Source organism: Pleurodeles waltl, chromosome 5 (genome assembly GCF_031143425.1).
Source record: "Pleurodeles waltl isolate 20211129_DDA chromosome 5, aPleWal1.hap1.20221129, whole genome shotgun sequence".
NCBI classification, from domain to species: Eukaryota; Metazoa; Chordata; class Amphibia; order Caudata; family Salamandridae; genus Pleurodeles; species Pleurodeles waltl.
The window spans coordinates 1,838,867,917-1,838,892,320 of NC_090444.1; the positions used below are offsets into that span (position 1 = coordinate 1,838,867,917).

The following is a 24,404-nucleotide window of genomic DNA, read 5'->3' on the forward strand; positions in this document are numbered from 1 at the left end:
AACTATTATAGATTGGGTTCCCCCTACTACTCAGACTCAGGTGAGAGCCTTCCTAGGCCTCACTGGGTATTACAGGAGGTTCATTAAGAACTATGGCTCCATTGCAGCTCCTCTTAATGACCTCACATCCAAAAAGATGCATAAAAAGGTATTATGGACAGCAAACTGTCAGAAAGCTTTTGAGGAGCTGAAGCAGGCCATGTGATCTGCACCTGTCCTGAAAAGCCCTAGTTACTCTAAAAAATTCTATGTCCAAACTGATGCATCTGAATTAGGAGTAGGGGCAGTCCTATCACAACTTAATTCTGAGGGCCAGGATCAACCTGCTGCTTTTATTAGTAGGAGGTTGACCCCTAGAGAAAAGCGTTGGTCTGCCATTGAGAGGGAGGCCTTTGCTGTGGTCTGGGCACTGAAGAAGTTGAGGCCATACCTGTTTGGCACTCACTTCATTGTTCAGACAGACCACAAACCTCTACTTTGGCTAAAACAAATGAAAGGTGAAAATCCTAAATTGTTGACGTGGTCCATATCCCTACAGGGAATGGACTATACAGTGGAACATAGACCTGGGAGTAGCCACTCCAATGCAGATGGACTCTCCAGATATTTCCACTTAGACAATGAAGACTCATCAGGTCATGGCTAGTCTTATTGTCCTTCGTTTGGGGGGGGGGTTGTGTAGGAAAGTACCATCTTGCCTGGCATGTTACCCCCATTTTTCACTGTATATATGTTGTTTTAGTTGTATGTGTCACTGGGACCCTGTCAGCCAGGGCCCCAGTGCTCATAAGTGTGCCTGAATGTGTTACCTGTGTAGTGACTAACTGTCTCACTGAGGCTCTGCTAATCAGAACCTCAGTGGTTATGCTCTCTCATTTCTTTCAAATTGTCACTAACAGGCTAGTGACCAATTTTAACAATTTACATTGGCTTACTGGAACACCCTTATAATTCCCTAGTATATGGTACTGAGGTTCCCAGGGTATTGGGGTTCCAGGAGATCCCTATGGGCTGCAGCATTTCTTTTGCCACCCATAGGGAGCTCTGACAATTCTTACACAGGCCTGCCACTGCAGCCTGAGTGAAATAACGTCCACGTTATTTCACAGCCATTTTACACTGTACTTAAGTAACTTATAAGTCACCTATATGTCTAACCTTAACTGGTAAAGGATAGGTGCAAAGTTACTTAGTGTGAGGGCACCCTGGCACTAGCCAAGGTGCCCCCACATTGTTCAGGGCCAATTCCCCAGACTTTGTGAGTGCGGGGACACCATTACACGCGTGCACTACATATAGGTCACTACCTATATGTAGCTTCACAATGGTAACTCCGAATATGGCCATGTAACATGTCTATGATCATGGAATTGCCCCCTCTGTGCCATCCTGGCATAGTTGGCACAATCCCATGATCCCAGTGGTCTGTAGCACAGACCCTGGTACTGCCAAAACTGCCTTTCCTGGGGTTTCACTGCAGCTGCTGCTGCTGCCAATCCCTCAGACTGGTTTCTGCCCTCCTGGGGTCCAGCCAGGCATGGCCCAGGATGGCAGAACAAAGGACTTCCTCTGAGAGAGGGTGTTACACCCTCTCCCTTTGGACAATGGTGTGAAGGCAGGGGAGGAGTAGCCTCCCCCAGCCTCTGGAAATGCTTTCATGGGCACACATGGTGCCCATTTCTGCATAAGCCAGTCTACACCGGTTCAGGGACCCCTTAGCCCTGCTCTGGCGCGAAACTGGACAAAAGAAAGGGGAGTGACCACTCCCCTGACCTGCACCTCCCCTGGGAGGTGTCCAGAGCTCCTCCAGTGTGCTCCAGACCTCTGCCATCTTGGAAACAGAGGTGCTGCTGGCACACTAGACTGCTCTGAGTGGCCAGTGCCACCAGGTGATGTCAGAGACTCCTTCTGATAGGCTCCTTCAGGTGTTGCTAGCCTATCCTCTCTCCTAAGTAGCCAAACCCTCTTTTCTGGCTATTTAGGGTCTCTGCTTTGGGGAATTCCTTAGATAACGAATGCAAGAGCTCATCCGAGTTCCTCTGCATCTCTCTCTTCACCTTCTGCCAAGGAATCGACTGCTGACCGCGCTGGAAGCCTGCAAAACTGCAACAAAGTAGCTAAGACGACTACTGCAACTCTGTAACGCTGATCCTGCCGCCTTCTCGACTGTTTTCCTGGTGGTGCATGCTGTGGGGGTAGTCTGCCTCCTCTCTGCACTAGAAGCTCCGAAGAAATCTCCCATGGGTCGACGGAATCTTCCCCCTGTAACCGCAGGCACCAAAGAACTGCATTACCGGTCCCTTGGGTCTCCTCTCAGCACGACGAGCGAGGTCAATTGAATCCAGCAACTCTGTCCAAGTGACTCCCACAGTCCAGTGACTCTTCAGTCCAAGTTTGGTGGAGGTAAGTCCATGCCTCCCCACGCTAGACTGCATTGCTGGGAACCTCGACTTTTGCAGCTACTCCGGTCCCTGTGCACTTCCGGCGGAAATCCTTTGTGCACAGCCAAGCCTGGGTCCACGGCACTCTAACCTACATTGCATGACTTTCTAAGTTGGTCTCCGGCGACGTGGGACTCCTTTGTGCGACTTCGGGTGAGCACCGTTTCACGCATCCTCGTAGTGCCTGCTTCTGGCACTTCTGCGGGTGCTGCCTGCTGCTGAGAGGGCTCCTTGTCTTGCTTGACGCCCCCTCTGTCGCCTGACGCAATTGGCGACATCCTGGTCCCTCCTGGGCCACAGCAGCATCCAAAATCACTAACCGCACGATCTGCAGCTAGCAAGGCTTGTTGGCGGTCTTTTGGCTGGAAAACACTTCTGCACGACTCTCCACAGCGTGTGGGTTCCGTCCTCCAAAGGTGAAGTCTCCAGCCCTTGTCGTTCCTGAAGAAACCTAAGCTTCTACTGTCCAGTAGCAGCTTCTTTGCACCCACAGCTGGCATTTCCTGGGCATCTGCCCATCTCCGACTTGCTTGTGACTTTTGTACTTGGTCCCCTTGTTCCACAGGTACCGTCGACTGGAAATCCATCATTGTTGCATTGCTGGTTTGTGTCTTTCCTGCAGAATTCCCCTATCACGACTTCTATGTCCTTTGGGGAACTTTAGTGCACATTGCACTCACTTTTCAGGGTCTCGGGGTGGGCTATTTTTCTAACCCTTACTATTTTCTAATAGTCCCAGCGACCTTCTACAAGGTCACATAGGTTTGGGGTCCATTCGTGGTTCGCATTCCACTTTTGGAGTATATGGTTTGTGTTGCCCCTATCCCTATGTGTCCCCATTGCATCCTATTGTAACTATACATTGTTTGTACTGTTTTCTAATACTATTACTGCATATTTTGGCATTGTGTACATATATCTTGTGTATATTTGCTATCCTCATACTGAGGGTACCCACTGAGATACTTTTGGCATATTGTCATAAAAATAAAGTACCTTTATTTTTAGTATAACTGTGTATTGTGTTTTCTTATGATATTGTGCAAGTGACATTGGTGGTACTGTAGGGGCTTCACTCGTCTCCTAGTTCAGCCTAAACTGCTCTGCTAAGCTACCATTATCTATCAGCCTATGCTGCTAGACACCCTATACACTAATAAGGGATAACTGGGCCTGGTGCAAGGTGCAAGTACCCCTTGGTACTCACTACAAGCCAGTCCAGCCTCCTACATATGAAAACTGTAGTCATAGTTGAGTAGTTTCTTTAGAGTCTGGGATGTTAAAATGCAGCCATCTAGCAACAACTCACATTATGTGTGTTGCAATGAAGAAATGCCTGGCAAGTTGTTTCAATATTCAAAGAAGTAGATTTCCTAAAAGAGCGTTGCTGTATGCATTACATTCTAAGCATTGTTGTTTTTTTTATCTGCAGGTACATTATGACTTTGGTCTGAGAAATATTCTTTCCGTTTTGCGAACTCTTGGAGCTCAAAAGAGAACCAGACCAGAAGACAGTGAATTAAGTATTGTTATGAGAGTGTTAAGAGACATGAACCTTTCTAAATTGGTAAGAATAAATAAATGTGGTGCACCCTTAAAAGTTTTCTTCTTCAAACAGAGTACATTTTTTTAATGTTGCATTTTTTTGTGTTTTTTCATGTTGCATTTACACATGAAAATATTAGTGAACTGTGGAAAATTATCATATTAAAGTATTCTGAGTTGTACTCTGTGAGATTCATTTTATAATAGAATACACCAGTGCCGGCTTTAGTGCTGGTGGCGCCCTGTGCGTCAGTCTTTTTAGGCGCCCCCTCTTCTATGACTTTATCTGCAGATTCCATCACTACCAACCAGCAAAAGTGCTCCTCATCTCTCCATAGTGCCTCTCTCACATATATTTCATTTGTTTTAAAGCACTGATAAAGGCTAGCTTTACTAATCCTCTCAGCTGTCCACATAAAATACAGGTCTGTTTTTTGGCTGCAGACATATTAACCCTCTGCACTACTTTATGGGGAGTCAAAATTGCCACTAGACAAAACTCTGATCTCTCTCTTTAGCAGGAACATTAATGACAAGAGTTAGCTTGACATTTTTATTGCTGCCTAAAAGCTGGATGCACAAGAAACTCTGCATCAGGTGCTTTTAAACTGGAAGCACAGCACCCCCATCTGAGGTCAGTGGCCCTGTAGGAAAGTGCCTCTTTTGACATGGTCACCCTCCCACCCACACACACACTTTTTGCCTGGTTTCTGGTGCAATTTCGACTGAAAATCCCCAGTGCCAGATCTCTTTCCCTAAAACTGCCCAGTCGTTTTTCCCAATTGGCAAACCTCAAGCTAGCCCTGTCCCCTTTGCACTACATGTCATATTTGTAAGTCACCCCTCCAGCAGGCCTTCCAGCCCGAATGTCAGGGTGCATTATATTACATGTGATGGCATACCTGCATGAGCAGAAATGCCCCTGTAATGTGTCTGTTGATTCTCAGACAGGAGGGTCTTGTTGTCTGAGGCTTTAGTCATCGTCGTGGAGTCCAGAAGGGGTGAAACCACAGTGGACTTGAGTGCAGGAGAGCTGGGGGATGTCGATGGCATCAAGGGTCCATTTCAACTCGGGCCGGTGGCGTCGGGTGCACTGGTGTACGAAAATGGCTCCCTGTTGCAGTTACCCCCCATGTTTTGACGGATATTGATGCTGACTTGACTAAGAAGTGTGCTGGGACCCTGCTAACCAGGCCCCAGCACCATTTCCACTAAAAATGTACCATTGTTTCTACAATTGGCACACCCTTGGCACACAGATTAGTCCCTTATGTAAGGTACCAATGGTATCAAGGGCCCTGTGACCAGGGAAGGCCCCTAAGGGCTGCAGCATGTGTTGTGCCACCCTAAGGGACCCGTCACCTATTACATGCACACTGCCATTGCAGATTGTGTGTGTTGGTGGGGAGAAAAAGGCAAAGTCGACATGGCATCCCCCTCAGGATGCCATGCACACAAAATACTGACTGTGGCATAGGTAAGCCACCCCTCCAGCAGGCGTTAAAGCCCTAAGGCAGGGTGCACTATACCACAGGTGAGGGCATAGCTGCATGAGCAATATGCCCCTACAGTGTCTAAGTCTATTCTTAGACATTGTAAGTGCAGTGTGGCCATTGTAAGTGTATGGTCTGGGAGTTTGTCAAAACAAACTCCACAGTTCCATAATGGCTACACTTAACACTGGGAAATTTGGTATCAAACTTCTCGAAATAATAAACCCACACTGATGACACTGCTGGTTTTAGTACAAAATGCACACAGAGGTGCCCCCTGTATTTTACCCAATCCTTCAGTGCAAGACTGACTGGTCTGTGCAAGCCAGCCACTGAGACGAGTTTCTGACCCCATGGGGTGAGAGCCTTTGTGCTTTCTGAGGCCAGAAACAAAACCTGCACTGGGTGGGGTAGCTTCACACCTCCCCCCTGCAGGAACTGTAACACCTAGCAGAGAGTCTCAAAGGCTCAGGCTTCGTGTTACAATGCCCCAGGGCACTCCAGCTAGTGGAGATGCCCCCCCCCCCTGGACACAGCCCCCACTTTTGGCGGCAAGTCCAGAGGAGATAATGAGAAAAACGAGGAGTCATCCTCCAGTCAGGACAGCCCCTAAGGTGTCCTAAGCTGAGGTGACCCCTGCCTTAGGAAATCCTCCATCTTGTTTTGGAGGATTCCCCCCAATAGGATTATGATTTGCCCTCCTCCCCACAGGGAGAAGGCACAAAGAAGGTGTAGCCACCCTCCAGGACAGTAGCCTTTGGCTAATGCCCCCCAGACCTAAACATACCCCTAAATTGAGTATTTAGGGGCGACCCTGAACCCAGGAAATCAGATTCCTGCAATCTACAACAAGAAGGACTGCTGACCTGAAAGCCCCGCAGAGACGACGGAGACGACAACTGACTTGGCCCCAGCCCTACCTGCCTGTCTCCCGACTCAAAGAACCTGCACAGTGATGCATCCAGCAGGACCAGCGACCTCTCAGAACTCAGAGGACTGACCTACACCTAAAGGGCCAAGAACCTCCCGAGGACAGGGGCTCTGTCCAGAAACAACAACCAAACAAGCAACTTTAAAGAGACTCCAACTTCCTGCCATAAGCGTGAATCTTCACACTCTGCACCCGACGCCCCCGGCTCGAGTTTGGAGAAACCAACACTGCAGAGAGGACTCCCAGGCGACTCCAACGACGTGGACACCCTGAATCAACCTTCTTCTACCCCCACAGCGACACCTGCAGATAGGATCCAGAGGCTCCCCCTGACCGCGACTGCCTGGTAACTAAGGAATTTGACGCCTGGACCAAGCACTGCACCCGCAGCCCCCAGGCTAGGGAGGAACGACCTACCAGTGCAGGAGTGACCAGCAGGTGGTCTTCATCCTAGCTCAGTCGGTGGCTGGCCCGAGAAGCCCCCCTGTGCTCTGCCTGCATTGCCAGAGTGACCCCCGGGTCCCTCTGTTGCTTTCAACGCAAAACCCAACACCTACTTTGCACACTGCACCTGGCTGCCCCTTTGCCGCTGACGGTGTGTTTTGTGTGCCTGTGTCCCCCTGCCCAATGCTCTACAAAACACCCCTGGTCTGCTTCCCGATGATGCAGGTACTTACCTACTAGCAGACTGGAATGGGAGCACCCCTGTTCTCCATAGGCACCTATGTTATTTGGGCCCTCCTTTGACCTCTGCACCTGACCAGCCCTCTGTTGCTGGTGCTGTGGCTTCATGGTTGCCTTGAACCTCCAACTGTGGGCTGCCTATGCCCAGGAGACTGACTTTGTAAGTGCTTTACTTACCTGAGAAACTAACCAAAACTTACCTCCCCCAGGAACTGTTGATTTTTACAGTGTCCACTTTTTAAATAGCTTATTGTCATTTTAACCAAAACTGTGTACTACTGTTTTAAATCAAAGTGCTATACTTGCCTGTGTGAAGTACCTTACAATGTATGTACTTACCTAAAATTTGAATCTTGTAGTTCTAAAAATAAATTAAGAAAATATATTTTTCTGTGTAAAAACCTATTGGCCTGGAGTTAAGTCTTTAAGTATGTGTTCTCGTTTATTGCCTGTGTTTGTACAACAAATGCTTAACACTACCCTCTGATAAGCCTACTGCTTGACCACACTACCACAAAACAGAGCATTAGTATTTTCTAATTTTGCCACTATCAACCTCTAAGGGGAGCCCTTGGACTCTGTGCATGCTATCTCTCACTTTGAGATAGTATGTACAAAGCCAACTTCCTACATTGGTGGATCACAGTGGGGTCTAAGACTTTGCATTTGCTGGACTACTCAGCCAATACCTGATCACACGACAAAATTCCAAAAATTGTCATTGTGAGAAAGTAGCCTCTTTCTAGCCTTGTTACCCCCACTTTTGGCCTGTTTGTGAGTATATGTCAGGGTGTTTTCACTGTCTCACTGGGATCCTGATAGCCAGGGCCCAGTGCTCATAGTGAAAACCCTATGTTTTTGGTATGTTTGTTATGTGTCACTGCCTGCTTCTGTGAGGGCTCCCTGACTTGCTGGGCGCCCCCTCTGTCTCCTCATCCAAGTGGCGACATCCTGGTCCCTCCTGGGCCATAGCAGCATCCAAAAACCCTAACCGTGACACTTGCAGCTAGCAAGGCTTGTCTGCGATCTTACTGCGTGGGAACACCTCTGCAAGCTTCTTCACGACATGGGACATCCATCCTCCAGAGGAGAAGTTCCTAGTCCTCTTCGTTCTTGCAAAACACCAAGCTTCTTCCATCCGGTGGCAGCTTCCTTGCAACCTCAGCTGGTATTTCCTGGGCTCCTGCCCACTCTCAACACTGTCGCGACTCTTGGACTTGGTCCCCTTGTCTTACAGGTACTCAGGTCCGGAAATCCACTGTTGTTGCATTGCTGGTGTTGGTTTTCCTTGCAGAATCCCCCTATCACGACTTCTGTGCTCTCTGGGGGTTGTAGATGCACTTTACACCTACCTTACAGGGTCTTGGGGTGGGCTATTTTTCTAACCCTCACTGTTTTCTTACAGTCCCAGCGACCCTCTACAAGGTTAGATAGATTTGGGGTCCATTCGTGGTTCGTATTCCACTTTTGGGGTATATGGTTTGTGTTGCCCCTATACCTATGTGCTCCTATTGCAATCTATTGTAACTTTACACTGCTTGCATTACTTCCTTTTGCTATTACTGCATAATTTTGGTATTGTGTACATATATCTTGTGTATATTTCTCATCCTCATACTGAGGGTACTCACTGAGATACTTTTGGCATATTATCATAAAAATAAAGTACCTTTATTTCTGATGGATACACCTACCTGTGGATTCCTCACCTGAAGAATTCTCCCCTTGCGCCAGCCTTCGTCGGAAATTTCTTCTAGCTCTGCACATCGACGATGACGTCACAATCGCCCGACTCCACGCGACGCCACATGACGTCATCCAGGCAATAAGAAGCCCTCGTCCACGTGCAGACGTCAGTTCCCTTTTTTCCGGGTCCGAATAACGGTTGTTTCTTCGAGGCTCACAGGGAGCTACTGTTACCAACGGACGGTTACGATGTCGCAGCCTAGAAAATTCGGCTTTAAACCTTGTAACCAATGCGGGGGTCGGATGTCGGTTACCGACCCCCACGAAAACTGCCTCTGGTGCCTTAGTTCCGATCATGAGGTCGATGCATGCGGTTCGTGCCAGCGCATGAACCCTAAGGCACTCAAGGAAAGAGAGGCGAAGTTATTCTTGGCCCGGTCCAAGAAGAAGAAAGAGAGGGGTCATAGGAGGGAGTCTTCGTCGAGATCCTCTAGGTCTCGTCGTCACCATAGTGGCTCTCAGCACCTTCATGGATCTCGGCGCTGATCGAGCAAAGGACGGTCCAGGTCTAGATCGGCTTCTCTGTCGACTCGGCGTCATCCGACATGGGAGATAAGCCCGACCGGCACCTCTCCACCTCCGGCGACCCAGACGTCACCTGGGTCGGTCTTTGAGGTCGAGCCTCCCCAGACGCCTGAAGGTTCTCCTGGCCAGGAGTTACCTGGACCCTCTTCGGCAGCTTTGCCGGCGCCGGTGCAGCAGCAACAGTACCCGGCTTTCCCGACTCCGGGATCGGATCCTGCAGCGTTTTTGAACGCTATGTTTAACATCTTTGCTTCCATGGCGCCGGGTGGAAGTCATGCAGGTCCTTTGGCCTACGACTTGGGTGTTCCGGCGTCTTTCAAGTCGGCGCCGTTCACCCCGTTTATGTCTGCTGCGTCTGAAGCGGCGCCGATGCCTACGACGTCGATCAGGATGGCTACACCTGTTACGGCGCCGTCGGATTCACCTCGGATCCCATCGACGTCCAAGAACGCTGTGGAGCCGGAGCCTCCGGCTTCGGACGAATCCGAGGTTCGGCGCCGACGGAGATCTTCGGCGTCGGCTGACGCCTTGTCGACTCCAGGCTTGGAGTCCAGACTTAGATCAAAGCGCCTGGCCCTTCGTCTCTTGGAAGAGGAGGAGTACGCGAGGCAACACCTGGAGGAAGGAGCAGTTGTAGAGCCCTCAGGTGACTTCCAGGGTCTGGACTCAGCTAGTGGCCTTGACACTACCCCGGAGTGGGATCTAGCTTCTCCTGGAGAGATCACAGAGGAAGCAGCTTCTTTCCATAAGGTCATTCGTAAGGCTGCGGACTTTTTGGATATTATTCTTCCTAACGCGGAGGTTAAGAGAAATTTATTGACAGAGGTCCTCCATCCGACATCTGCTTCTGCTGAGCCTCTTCTTCCATTCAATGAGGCTCTGCTGGACCCTATTAAGGATATTTGGATGAAACCTGTATCCATCGCTGCGGTCAACAGAGCGGTGGCTCGGCGTTACAGGACGGCGCCTGGGGATCAAGTGTTTCTTTCCAGGCAACCAACTCCGGAAAGCCTTGTGGTCCAAGCTGCATGTTCCTCCAGATCCTCTCCTGGCTCGTTTCCTGGGGTTCCTGCTGATAGAGAGTCGAAAAAGATGGACCATACTGCTAAAAAGACATTTTCATCGTGCAGTATGGCCCTGAAATCTTCCAATGCCACATGCATACTGGGACGTTACATACATGCACTTATGGAAGAGGCAAAGGGCCATCCTAATGTGTCACAGGAGATGCTGCAACTCTTTTCAGATGCTCAAGCGGCTGCGACGCAAGTGATCAAGTCTAGTTTGGACACTTCGGACTTGGTGGCTAGGGCTATGGGCACGACCATAGTCTCTAGGAGGCAGTCTTGGCTTAGATCATTGGGCTTCTCGACGGACGTGCAGGTTACACTCCTTGATCTTCCATTTGATGGGGAAAAGCTCTTCGGTTCTAAGGCTTACTCAGCCTTAGAACGTTTTAAAGAGAGCAGAGCGACAGCTAGATCCTTGGGACTCCAGTCGTCGGCCTCATCCACCTTTAGAGGCTTTCGGAGATTTAAAGGATTTGGTCGTGGTTCCTTTCGAGGAAGACTGCAAGGATCACAATAAACTGCTTCTACCCTGCCTTACAGATCCTTCAGGGGCAGGGGCAGAGTCTGTACGAGAGGAGCCACCTTGCAGCACTCTGCCTCTTCCTCTTCCTCAGGAGGGGTGCAGCAAGGAAAGCAGCCGTAGTCCTCCACCATTCCCTGTCCATTCGTCTCCAGTAGGGGGGAGACTTACCCTTTTTCTTCCAATGTGGGAGGTCATAACATCAGACTCCTGGGTCATCGACATTGTGAAGAGGGGGTACACTCTTCCCTTTCGGGAATTTCCTCCGACCCTCCCTCCCCACCCATCCTTCTGTTCGGAAGACCATTTTCTCCTGTTACAGCAGGAGGTATTATCCCTATTACAAAAAGGTGCAATAGAGTTGGTTCCCGAGGGGTCAGGGGTGCTATTCAAAATACTTTCCAATTCCCAAGAAGGATGGTCGGCTGAGACCGATTTTGGACTTGAGGATTTTGAATTGGTTCCTCAAACAGGAAAAGTTCAAAATGCTGACCCTATCACAGGTTCATTTGGCGTTGAGCGGAGGAGACTGGATGGTGTCGGTCGATTTGCAGGACGCGTATTTTCATATTCCGATCCTCAGTTCGCACAGGAAGTATCTCCGTTTTGTGGTGGGATCACAACATTATCAGTTTGCGGTCCTCCCGTTTGGTCTTACTTCAGCACCTCGAGTCTTCACGAAGGTGATGGCGGTGGTAGCGCCAGAGCTCAGAAGACAAGGGATCGCTGTGTTTCCCTATCTGGACGATTGGTTGATCAAAGCCAGTACTCCAGAGCTCGTGCGGTGTCATCTCCAGTTGACGACTCAATTGTTGTACGACCTAGGGTTTTCAGTCAATGTACCCAAGTCTCACCTGGAGCCCTCTCAACGCCTCCTGTTCAAAGGGGCAGTATTGGACACGACATTGAATCGGGCCTTTCCTCCGCCACAGCGGTTTCAGGACATACAGGCTTTGATTCCAATGTTTCGAAATGGAGCGGTAGTTACAATCCTCAAAGTCCTTCGTCTGCTCGGTCTGTTTGCTTCTTGCATTCTGTTGGTCACTCATGCACGCTGGCACATGAGGGCTCTCCAGTGGTGCGTCCACAGGCAGTGGTTTCAGCACAAAGGGGATCTCGAGGACTCGATAAAGATCTCTAGAGACACTGCAGTGGATCTTCAATGGTGGGCAGCGGTCGACAACCTGTCTCAAGGAAGGCCGTTCTCGCTACCCCCACCAGTGGCCTCAGTGGTGCTTCCACTCTAGGGTGGGGAGCTCATCTGGGGGATCTGGAGATCAAAGGCCTTTGGTCTCCAGTAGAACAGAAATTACACATCAGTCTGTTAGAATTGCGGGCAGTAGGGCTGGCACTCAAGGCCTTCCTCCCTTTCATTCGCGGTCAGTCAGTCCAGGTTCTAACGGACAACACGACCGCAATGTGGTATGTAAACAAACAGGGAGGAGTGGGGTCGTATCTTCTCTGCAGAGAAGCTCTTCGACTCTGGTCCTGGCTTCAGGACCACAAGATCTGCTTGATTGCACATCATTTGGCCGGAGTCCTGAATGTGAGCGCAGACATTCTCAGTCGACGCAGCTCGGTCGACCACGAGTGGCGTCTTCATCCAGATCTAGTTCTGTATATCTTCCAGATGTGGGGATATCCGCAAATAGATCTGTTTGCAACTCAAGAGAATGCGCAGTGCCCACTGTTTTGCAGCCTCCAGTATCCGGTGCAAGGAGCTCAGGGGGACGCGTTTCAGATGTCCTGGAAGGGTCAGTTGCTTTACGCGTTTCCCCCCATACCCTTGATTCCTCGAGTTCTCAGGAAAATCCGCCAAGACCGAGCTCAAGTCATATTAATAGCTCCGGATTGGCCGAGAAGGGTGTGGTATTCGGACCTACTCCAACTCTCTCAGTGCCCTCCGCTCCGTCTCCCTTGCAGGGTGGACCTCCTCTCGCAGTCGCAGGGGCAGATTCTACACCCCCACCTCCAGAGCCTGCATCTTCATGCCTGGAGATTGAACGGGGCAATTTTTCATGCATATAGTTGTATTCATTGTATATACTTTTCCTTTGCAAATTCAGATAGTGAAAAGGACATTTTGGACTGGAATTATTCATATATATTTATTTCTATCTCGTTTTATATTAAATGTTTTATTTTTATCTATTCTGGATGAATGTGTGCTCTTTAGGTTAACCTGTTCGCCTCTATGGCACGTAAAAAATGGTGAAAACTGACGTCTGCACGTCGACGAGGGCTTCTTATTGCCTGGATGACGTTATGTGGCGTCGCGTGGAGTGGGGCGATTGTGACGTCATCGTCGACAAGCATAGCTAGAAGAAATTTCCGTCGAAGGCTGGCGCGAGGGGAGAATTCTTTAGGCGAGGAGTCCACAGGTAGTTACTGTATCCACCAAAAAAAGCGTTAACAAAGGTAAGTAACTTAAGGGCTCATTCTGAGCCCGGCGGGCGGCGGGAGCCGCCCGCCTGGAGGGAGCCGCCAAATGACCGCACCACGGTCAAAAGACCGCGGCGGCCATTCAGACATTTCCTCTGGGCCGGCGGGCGCTCTCCAAAAGAGCGCCCGCCGGCCCAGAGGAAATGCCCCTGCAACGAGGACGCCGGCTCAGAATTGAGCCGGCGTAGTTGCAGGGGTGCGACGGGTGCAGTTTGCACCCGTCGCGTATTTCAGTGTCTGCATTGCAGACACTGAAATACACAGTGGGGCCCTCTTACGGGGGCCCCTGCAGTGCCCATGCCATTGGCATGGGCACGGCAGGGGCCCCCAGGGGCCCCGCGGCACCCCCTACCGCCATCCTGTTCCTGGCGGGCGAACCGCCAGGAACAGGATGGCGGTAGGGGGTGTCAGAATCCCCCATGGCGGCGCAGCTTGGGGGATTCCAAGGGCAGCGGAAAACCGGCGGGAGACCGGCGGTTTTCCTGGTCTGACCGCGGCCGAACCGCCGCGGTCAGAATGCCCTGCGGGGCACCGCCGGTCTGTCGGCGGTGCTCCCGCCGACCCTGGCCCCGGCGGTCTGAGACCGCCGGGGTCAGAATGACCCCCTTATTCTTTTAGTATATCTGTGTATTGTGTTTTCTTATGATATTGTGCATATGACACCAGTGGTATAGTAGGAGCTTTACATGTCTCCTAGTTCAACCTAAGCTGATTTGCCATAGCTACTTTCTATCAGTCTAGCTGCTAGAAACACCTCTTCTACACTAATAAGGGATAACTGGACCTGGCACAAGGTGTAAGTACCTCTGGTATCCACTACAAGCCAGGTCAGCCTCCTACAGGAACCCTTAGCAGCATCTTTAAAAAATAATTTTCCACCTTTGCCAGGTCCTCCAAATTGCAATGGCCCCACAACTCGGCTCCATATAAGGCTCCCCCCCTTGCTTGAGATTTGTATATTTCTAGAGCGGGAGTCATAGCAAATCTAGGGGATCTTGCTGCAAATCTCACAATGCCACCCGCCCTTTGTTTCAGGCACATTATTGATTTCTGGAGATGGGCATGCCATTTAAGTGGGTCTTCCAGTTTTAATCCTGAATAATCAAAAACGCATACTCTCTCCAGAGTGACACCCTCCAAGCGAATAGGTTTCCTCATCTTTTGCTTTACATCCCCAAACACCATATATTTAGGTTTTGTTGAATTTATTTCTAGGCCATGGTCTTTACAAAAGGCTGCAAACCTCATAAGCAAATTAGAGAGGCCAGACACCGTTTTTGATATTAGCAACGTATCATCTGCAAATAGCAGACATGGAATCTTTTGCCCTCCCAATCTGGGGCATCACTAGCGCATTCCATCAGATAAGGAATGCATGCATTGCTAAATAAAAGGAATAGTGTGGGAGCAAGTACACAGCCCTGTCTCACACCACGACTTGTGGGAAACTCCGATGTTAACTGGTTAACATGTACTGGTTTGAGAACACCACCCTGTCATGCACAAAAGTGTGACTGGCACAAGTGTTTCTTAGGGCAGTGGCTGTGATTCCATTCACCAGTAGGTGGTGGAAGTGTCTACTTCCCTCTGGAATCTCCAACTTACCTGTTGGGCCCTTTCTCCAATTGAAGGCTATCTCCTGGACCCCCAATACCCTGGGTACCTCAGTACCATATACTAGGGAATGATATGGGTGTACCAGTATGCCAATGTGAATTGGTAAATTTAGTCACTAGCCTGTTAGTGACAAATTTGGAAAGCAGAGAGAGCATAACCACTGAGGTTATGGTTAGCAGAGCCTCAGTGAGACAGTTAGGCATCACACAGGGAACTCATACAGGGCACATACTTATGAGCACCGGGGCCCAGTGACACATAGACTAAAAAAGCATATATACAATGAAATATGGGGGTAACATGCCAGGCAAGATGGTACTTTCCCCCCCCCCCCCCCCCCCCCAATGAAGGACAATAAGACTAGCCATTACCTGATGTGTCTTCATTGTCTAAGTGGAAATATCTGGAGAGTCCATCTGCATTGGAGTGGGTACTCCCAGGTCTATGTTCCACTGTATGGTCCATTCCCCGTAGAGATATGGACCACCTCAACAATTTAGGGTTTTCACCTTTCATTTGTTTTAGCCAAAGTAGAGGTTTGTGGTCTGTCTGAACAATAAAGTGAGTGCCAAACAGGTATGGCCTCAACTTCTTCAGTGCCCAGACCACAGCAAAGGCCTCCCTCTCAATGGCAGACCAACGCTTTTCTCTAGGGGTCAACCTTCTGCTGATAAAAGCAACTGGTTGATCCTGGCCCTCAGAATTCAGTTGTGATAAGACTGCCCCTACCCCTAATTCAGATGCATCAGTTTGAATAATTAATTTCTTGGAGTAACATGGGCTTTTTAGGACAGGTGCAGTGCACATGGCCTGTTTGAGCTCCTCAAAAGCTTTCTGACAGCTAGCTGTCCATAATACATTTTTAGGCATCTCCTTGTTTGTGAGATCATTAAGTGGGGCTGCAATGGAGCCATAGTTTTTAATTAATCTCCTGTAATACCCAGTGAGGCCTGAGAAGGCTCTCACCGGGTCTGTGTTGTAGGGGGAACCCAATCCATGATTGTTTGGATTTTCCCCTGAAGTGGTGCAATCTGTTCTCCACCTACCAGGTGTCCCAGATAAACCACCTTTCCCTGCCCTATCTGGCACTTTGAGGCCTTGATAGTGAGGTCTGCCTTTTGCAGGGCCTCTGTCTTATCCAGGTGACTGGTTGACACCTGTTCGGTATAAGTGGATAAGGACGCTCAATGAAGGACCACACGCCAATTATAAATACAATTTAGCTTTACTAGAATTGCAGGTAAAATGTAAGCATTTAGCACATTAACAATAGTAGAATAAGAATAGCAATGAAAAACATCTATTTATATATAAGTACACTACAAGAAGCATCTATGTATATATATATATATATATAAGCAAAGAGTTCATTGACAGATATAAGTTTTAATTTAACTGTATACTAACATGCATCACACTACGATATTCAGGAAGCAGAATATAAAATGAGTTGAATACTTCAGATAAGCTTTGATTTACTGCACACCAAAATGCATGTTTCAATTACTGCAGCAGGCTCTCACTATGATGTTTAGGAGGCAAAATATAAACGAACTGAATACTTCAGATAAGCTTTGATTTACTGCACACCAAAATGCATGTGTCAGTTATTGTAGCAGTTCACACTAAGAGGTTTAGAAAGCAAACTATAAACGAGCTGAATACTTCAGGTTATAAACACAGTGCAAGCATAAATAATCAGTCATAATATTAGAGCAGAGAAACGAAGGCCTTTCATCCCTGTGTGGAAACTTAACTTAGTCCACGACATGCTGGGAAGCCCTCTACCGCCTGCTTGGACCTCTCTCCCCCTCAAACACCAAGGTCAGCAAACAGGGAGGCAGCGCTAGGCCATGGCAGCTTCCACAATTCCATCTGCGAGCTTCCAAAAAATCCCTCACCCACACTTCAGTGCTTAAATAACTCGAAGCTTGGATTCTATCTCATTCTGGCATTTTCTAGCTATGTTATCAGTACTTGGCTGCTCTGCTCTTCTCCAGCCTTTGTTTTCATTCCATCTTCTCCCTGTACTCTCCGTCTCAAGGTTGAGACGGAGTCTTCTACACAAACAAGCTTGAAAATAATATCATGAACTTTTCCACGATGTTTGGGAGGGGGTTTCAACAGGCATTACACTTATCTACACTGCTCAAGCTGTTTAACCCTTCGCGTCACAATGTCTTCCGCACCTTTCCCTATATTGATCAGCCTCCAAAACTTTCCAAAGGTGGACCAGGTGATCATCCCAGGTGGAGCTAAAGACAGCAATATCATCTAGATATGCTGCACTAAAAGCCTCCAACCCTTGCAGGACTGTGTTAACCAACCTCTGAAAAGTGGCAGGTGCATTTTTCAAACCAAAGGGAATCACTGTAAATTGGTAGTGCCCTCCTATAGTTGAAAATACAGTTTTAGGTTTAGCATCCTCAGCCAATTTGATCTGCCAATACCCTGCAGTCAAATCAAAGGTGCTTAGATACTTGGCAGATGCCAGTGTATCTATGAGCTCATCTGCCCTGGGTATAGGGTGAGCATCGGTTTTTGTTACCTGGTTGAGACCTCTGTAATCAACACAAAACCTCATCTCTCTTTTTCCATCTTTTGAGTGAGGCTTTGGTACAAGCACCACAGGACTTGCCCATGGGCTTTCAGAAGGTTCAACCACTCCTAGATCAAGCGTTTTCTGAACTTCTTGCTTTATGCAGTCCCTGACATGGTCAGGCTGCCTATAGATTTTACTTTTGACAGGCATGCTGTCTCCAGTGTCAATTGTGTGTTCACACCAAGATGTGGTGCATGGCACAGTTGAAAAGAGTTCAGAAAACTGTCCAAGGAGATTTATGCAGTTGCCTTTCTGTTCTGCAGTGAGACAGTCTGCCAAAATTACTCCCTCCACTAAAGCATCATCTTCAGTGGAGGAGAAGTGATCAGGGAGAGGGTCATTCTCTTTTTCCTGTCCTTCATCTGTTGCCATGAGCAGGGTGAGATCAGCCCTGTCATAGTAGGGTTTTAGGCGGTTGACATGAAGCACCCTAAGGGGACTTCTGACAGTGCCCAGGTCAACCAAGTAGGTGACCTCGCACTTCTTTTCAACAATGAGATGATGTCCACTCCATCTGTCTTGTAGTGCTCTTGGGGCCACAGGCTCCAAAACCCACACCTTCTGTCCTGGTTGGTATTGAATCAGAACAGCCTTCTGGTCATGCCATTGCTTTTGGAGCTCTTGGCTGGCCTGAAGGTTTTTACTGGCCTTTTTCATATACTCAGCCATTCTGGATCTTAGGCCAAGTACATAGTCCACTATGTCTTGTTTGGGAGCTTTTAAAGGTTGTTCCCAACCCTCCTTCACAAGTGTTAGTGGACCTCTTACAGGGTTCCCAAAGAGGAGTTCAAAGGGGCTGAAGCCCACTCCTTTCTGGGGTACCTCCCTGTGAGCAAAAAGGAGGCAAGGTAACAGGACATCCCATCTCCTCCTGAGTTTTTCAGGGAGTCCCATTATCATTCCTTTGAGAGTTTTATTAAACCTCTCTACCAGTCCATTAGTCTGTGGATGATAAGGTGTGGTAAATGTGTATGTTACACCACATTCCTTCCACATAGCCTTCAAGTATGCAGACATAAGTTTGCTACCCCTGTCTGATACAACCTCTTTTGGGAAACCCACCCTGGAAAAGATTCCCAGGAGGGCTTTCGCCACTGCAGGAGCTGTAGTGATCCTTAGAGGAATTGCTTCAGGATATCTTGTGGCATGGTGCACAACCACCAAGATAAAGCTATTGCCTGAAGCAGTAGGAGGGTCAAGGGGGCCAACTATGTCAACCCCTACCCTTTCAAAGGGAACCCCAACCACAGGTAGTGGAATAAGGGGAGCCTTTGGTGTGCCACCAGTCTTGCCACTGGCTTGGCAGGTCACGCAAGACTTACAAAAATCCTCTGACATCCTAGGCCAGTGAAACAGGGGGACAAGCCTTTCCCATGTTTTGATCTGGCCCAAATGCCCAGCCAAAGGAATGTTATGTGCCAGAGTTAGGAGAAACTCTCTGTACTGCAGGGGATTGACCAATCTCCTGGCTGCTCCAGGTTTTAGGTCCCTTGCCTCTGTGTACAAGAGGTTGTCCTCCCAGTAAACTCTATGTGAGTCACTGACATCCCCATTTTGCTGCTTGACAGCTTGCTGTCTGAGACCCTCTAATGTGGGACAGGATTGCTGTGCCACACTCAGCTCTTCCCTGGCAGGCCTCCCTCCACCCAAAAGCTCAGCAGTGTCTGCTGCCAGCTCATCTGGTGAAGGTTCTGCACAGGGAGGAAATTCTTCTTCCTCAGAAGGAGAATCATCTGTAGAGGGAGGGATAGTGGGTAGGGATTTACCCTTGCTACCCCTAGCTTTAGGGAGCACTTGGTCCATTGTTCCAGGATCCAAGTTATCCTGTCCTTTATGCTTTTTGGCCTGCGCCCTTGTCAAAGCAAAAATATGCCCAGGAATGCCCAGCATTGCTGCATGAGCCTCCAACTCCACTTCTGCCCAAGCTGATGTCTCTAAATCATTTCCTAGTAGACAGTCTACAGGTAAATCTGAAGCAACCACAACTTTCTTTGGACCAGTTAACCCCCCCCCCCCAGTTGAGATTCACAACAGCCATGGGGTGGCTAAGAGTGTTGTTATGAGCGTCTGTCACTTGGTACTGCTGACCAAGTAGGTGTTGTTCAGAGTGTACCAGTTTCTCTATTACCATGGTAACACTGGCACCTGTGTCCCTGTATGCCTGAACCTCAACACCATTTATTAGGGGAAGTTGCTTGTACTTATCCATATTAAGGGGACAAGTAACTAAGGTGGCCAAATCAATGGCACCTTAAGAGACTAACACGGCCTCTGTGATCTCCCTAACAAGACCAACCCCAACTAAATTACCAAAAGTGAGCCCAGCTGCTCCCTTGGATTGGCTATTAGTAGGTTTGCTCCCACCACCACTGTTATTACTAGGGGCACTAGAGTTTGCATTAGGGGTTGTGGTAGTGGGAGGTTTGATGTTTTTCTTTGGACAACTGGCATCAGTTGTCCAATGGCCTTTGACTTTACACAAATAACACCAAGGCTTTTTAACCTGATTTGAAGAGGATTTGGACCCACCACACCCACCAGAGGATTTGTGTGGGCCTGATGAAGACCCAGTTTTACTTTTGTCCCCACCCTTGTCAGAAGACTTACCATCCTTCTTCTTGCCATCCTTTTCACCCCCTGTATGAACTTTTCTATTCACTCTTGTTCTGACCCATTTGTCTGCCTTCTTTCCCAATTCTTAGGGAGAGGTCAGATCTGAGTCCACTAGATATTGGTGTAACAAATCAGACACACAGTTATTCAGAATATGCTCTCTCAGAATAAGATTACACAGGCTTTCATAGTCAGAAACTTTACTGCCATGTAACCACCCCTCCAAGGCCTTCGCTGAACAGTCAACAAAGTCTATCCAGGCTTGTGAGGACTCTTTTCTGGTGTCTCTGAACTTAATCCTGTATTGTTCAGTGGTTAAGCCAAATCCATCCAATAGTGCATCCTTCAAAACTGTGAAATTGTTAGCATCACTTTCTCTAACAGTAAGGAGCCTATCCCTACCCTTTCCATTGAAAGATAACCACAATATAGCAGCCCACTGCCTTTGAGGGACCCCCTGTACCATACAGGCCCTCTCAAGTGCAGCAAACCACTTGTTGATGTCATCCCCCTCCTTGTAAGGGGGAACTATCTTGTGCAGATTCCTGGAATCATGCTCTCTAACAGGATTACTTTCTGATGGATACACCTACCTGTGGATTCCTCACCAAAAGAATTCTACCCTCACGCCAGCCTTGACGGAAATTTCTTCTAGCTCTGTACGTCGACGATGACGTCACAATCGCCTGACTCCACGCGACGCTGTATGACGTCATCTAGGCAATAAGAAGCCGTCGTCGACGTGCAGACGTCAGTTCCCTTCGAGTAACGTTTTTTTCTTCGAGGCTCACAGGGAGCTACTGTTTCGAACGACGGTTACAATGTCGCAGCCAACTAAATCCGGCTTTAAACCATGTAACCAGTGCGGGGGTCGGATGTCGGTTACCGATCCCCATGAGAATTGCCTCTGGTGCCTTAGCTCCGACCATGAGTTCGAGTCATGCGGCTCCTGCCAGCGCATGAACCCTAAGGCACTTAAAGAGAGGGAGGCAAAATTGTTCTTGGCTCGGTCCAAGAAAAAGAAGGAGAGACGTCATCGGAGGGAGTCCTCTTCAAGATCCTCGAGATCTCATCATCACCATAGTGACTCTCGGCGCCGTCATGGTTCCCGACGTGGGAGATTAGCCCGACCGTCACCCCTCCACCTCCTACGACCCCGACGTCACCCGGGTCGGTCTTCGAGGTCGAGCCTCCCCAAAGGCCAGAGGGTTCTCCTAGCCAGGAGTTACCTGGCCCCTCTTCGGCGTCTATGCCGGCGCTGGTGCAGCAACAATACCCGGCTATCCCGACTCTGGGAACGGATCCTGCGGCGTTCTTGAACACCATGTTTAACATTTTTACTTCCATGGCGCCGGGGGGAAGTCAAGCAGGTCCGTCTGGCCCTTTGGCCTTTAATTTGGGCATTCCGGTATCTTACAAATCAACGCCTTTCACTCCATTTTTGTCTGCTGCACCTGAGGCAGCGCCGATGCCCTTGACGTCGCAGAGGAGACCTGCTACACCTGCTACGATGCCGTTGGATTTGCCTTGGATCCAATCCACAGTTAAGGTTCCTGTGGAGCCGGAGGGTCCGTTGTCGGTTGGATCCGAGGTTCGGCACCGATGGAGATCTTCGGCGTGGGCCGATGCCTTATCGACGCCAGGTCAGGAGTTAAGGCTTCGATCCAGGCGTCTGGCTCTGCGACTGTTGGAGGAGGAAGAATATACAAGGCAGCACCTGGAAGAGGGTGAGGTTTTGGAACCTTCTGGTGACTTCCAGCGTCTTCATACAGCGAGTGGCATAGATACCTCTCCGGAGTGGGATCTAGCTTCCCCTGGAGAGTTCACCGAGGAAGCAGCATCATTCCATGCTGTTATTCGGAAGGCTGCAGACTTTTTAGACCTTCCCCTTCCAGCTGCGGAAGTTAAGAGAAATGTGTTGACGGAGGTTTTGCACCCAACTTCTGTAACTGCTGAGCCTCTTTTGCCCTTTAATGAGGCACTACTGGATCCTAGTAAAGACATCTGGAGGAAACCTGTGTCTACCACTGCTGTCAACAGGGCGGTGGCTCGTCGCTATCGGGCGGCACCAGGTGATCCTGTGTTTCTCTCCAAACACCCAACACCGGAGAGTTTAGTGGTTCAGGCCTCTTATTCGTCCAGGTCCTCTCCTGGCTCGTTTCCCGGAACACCTGCGGACAGGGAATCGAAGAAGATGGACCATACTGCTAAAAAGGCCTTTTCTTCTTGTAGTATGGCCTTAAAGTCATTCAACGCGACCTGCATATTGGGACGTTACATCCATGCCCTTATGGAGGAAGCGAAAGGCCACCCGAACTTGTCCCAGGAAATGTTGCAGCTACTGGCGGACGCTCAGGCGGCAGCGACTCAGGTGATCCAGTCGGGATTGGACACTTCAGACTCGGTGGCTAGAGCTATGGGCACGACCATAGTTTCTAGGCGACAATCTTGGCTACGTTCATCTGGCTTCTCGTCTGACGTGCAGGCGACTCTTCTCGATCTACCCTTTGATGGCGAGAAGCTCTTTGGAACAAAGGCGGATTCTGCTCTGGAACTTTTTAAGGAGAGCAGAGCTACTGCGAGATCACTGGGGCTTCAGTCATCTGCCTCATCCTCCTTTAGAGGTTATAGGAGGTTTAAAGGATTTGGACGTGGCTCCTCCTTTCGTGGAAGATTTCAAGGACCACAACAAACTGCATCCACCCTGCCATACAGATCTTTCAAGGGCAGGGGCAGAGTCCGGACAAGAGGAGCCACTCAGCAGCACTCTGCCTCTTCCTCTTCCTCTGGAGGGGTGCAGCAAGGAAAGCAGCCGTAGTCCTCCTCCACTCCCTGTCCACTTGTCTCCGGTAGGGGGGAGACTTGCCCACTTTCTTCCGATGTGGGAGGTTATAACATCGGACTCCTGGGCCATCGACATTGTGAAGAAGGGGTACGCTCTTCCCTTTTGGGAATTCCCTCCTCCCTTCCCTCCCCGCCCATCCTTCTGTTCGGAAGACCATCTTTTCCTATTACAACAGGAAGTATTCTCCCTTTTGGCAAAAGGCACAATAGAGTTGGTTCCCGAGCAGGAGAGGGGTCAGGGCTGTTATTCAAGATACTTCCTGATCCCCAAAAAGGATGGTCGGTTGAGACCGATTTTGGACTTGAGGGTTTTGAATTGGTTCCTCAAACAGGAAAAGTTAAAAATGCTGACACTTTCACAGGTTCTTTTGGCGTTGAACGAAGGAGACTGGATGATGTTGGTCGATTTGCAGGACGTGTATTTTCATATTCCGATCCTCAAATCGCACAGGAAGTATCTCCGGTTTGTAGTAGGATCGCAACATTATCAGTTTGCGGTCCTCCCGTTTGGTCTTACATCAGCACCTCGAGTCTTCACAAAGGTGAGGGCGGTGGTAGCGGCAGAGCTCAGAAGAAGGGGGATAGCGGTGTTCCCCTATCTGGACGATTGGTCGATCAAAGCCAAGACTCCGGAGCTCGTGCGGCGACATCTCCAGTCGATCGGTAGTTCCAGTCCTCAAGGTCCTTCGTCTGCTCGGTCTGTTCACTTCTTGCTTACTGTTGGTCACACATGCACACTGGCACATGAGGGCTCTTCAGTGGTGCGTCCGCAGGCAGTGGTTTCAGCACAAAGGGGATCTCGAGGAGTCGATAAAGATCTCCAGAAACACTGCAGTGGATCTTCAATTGTGGGCAGTGGTCGACAACCTGTCACAAGGAAGGCCGTTCTCGCTGTCGCCACCAGTGGCCACAGTAGTAACGGATGCTTCCACTCTAGGGTGGGGAGCTCATCTGGGGGACCTGGAGGTCAAAGGCCTTTGGTCTCCGGTAGAACAGAGATTACACATCAATCTGTTGGAATTGCGGGCAGTACGTCTAGCTCTCAAGGCCTTCCTCCCTTCCATTCGCGGTCAGTCAGTCCAGATTCTAACGGACAACACTACCGCGATGTGGTATATAGACAAACAGGGAGGAGTGGGGTCGTATCTTCTCTGCAGAGAAGCTCTTCGACTCTGGTCCTGGCTTCAGGAACACAAGATCTGCTTGGTAGCACATCATTTGGCCGGAGTCCTGAACGTGTGTGCGGATGTTCTCAGTCAACGCAGCTCGGTCGACCACGAGTGGCGTCTTCATTCAGATCTGGTTCTGTATATCTTCCGGATCTGGGGATA

At 49.3% G+C, this 24,404-nt stretch overlaps 1 protein-coding gene across 1 annotated transcript in view; it reads left to right on the forward strand.

Annotated features, from left to right (window-relative positions):
• DNAH8 (dynein axonemal heavy chain 8) overlaps positions 1–24,404 on the forward strand; it is a 9,979,189-nt gene that overhangs the window by 6,976,567 nt on the left and 2,978,218 nt on the right. The window contains exon 52 of the mRNA XM_069236651.1: positions 3,874–4,008. Within this exon, the coding sequence (XP_069092752.1) occupies positions 3,874–4,008 (135 nt within the window). The remainder of the gene's footprint in view (positions 1–3,873; positions 4,009–24,404) is intronic.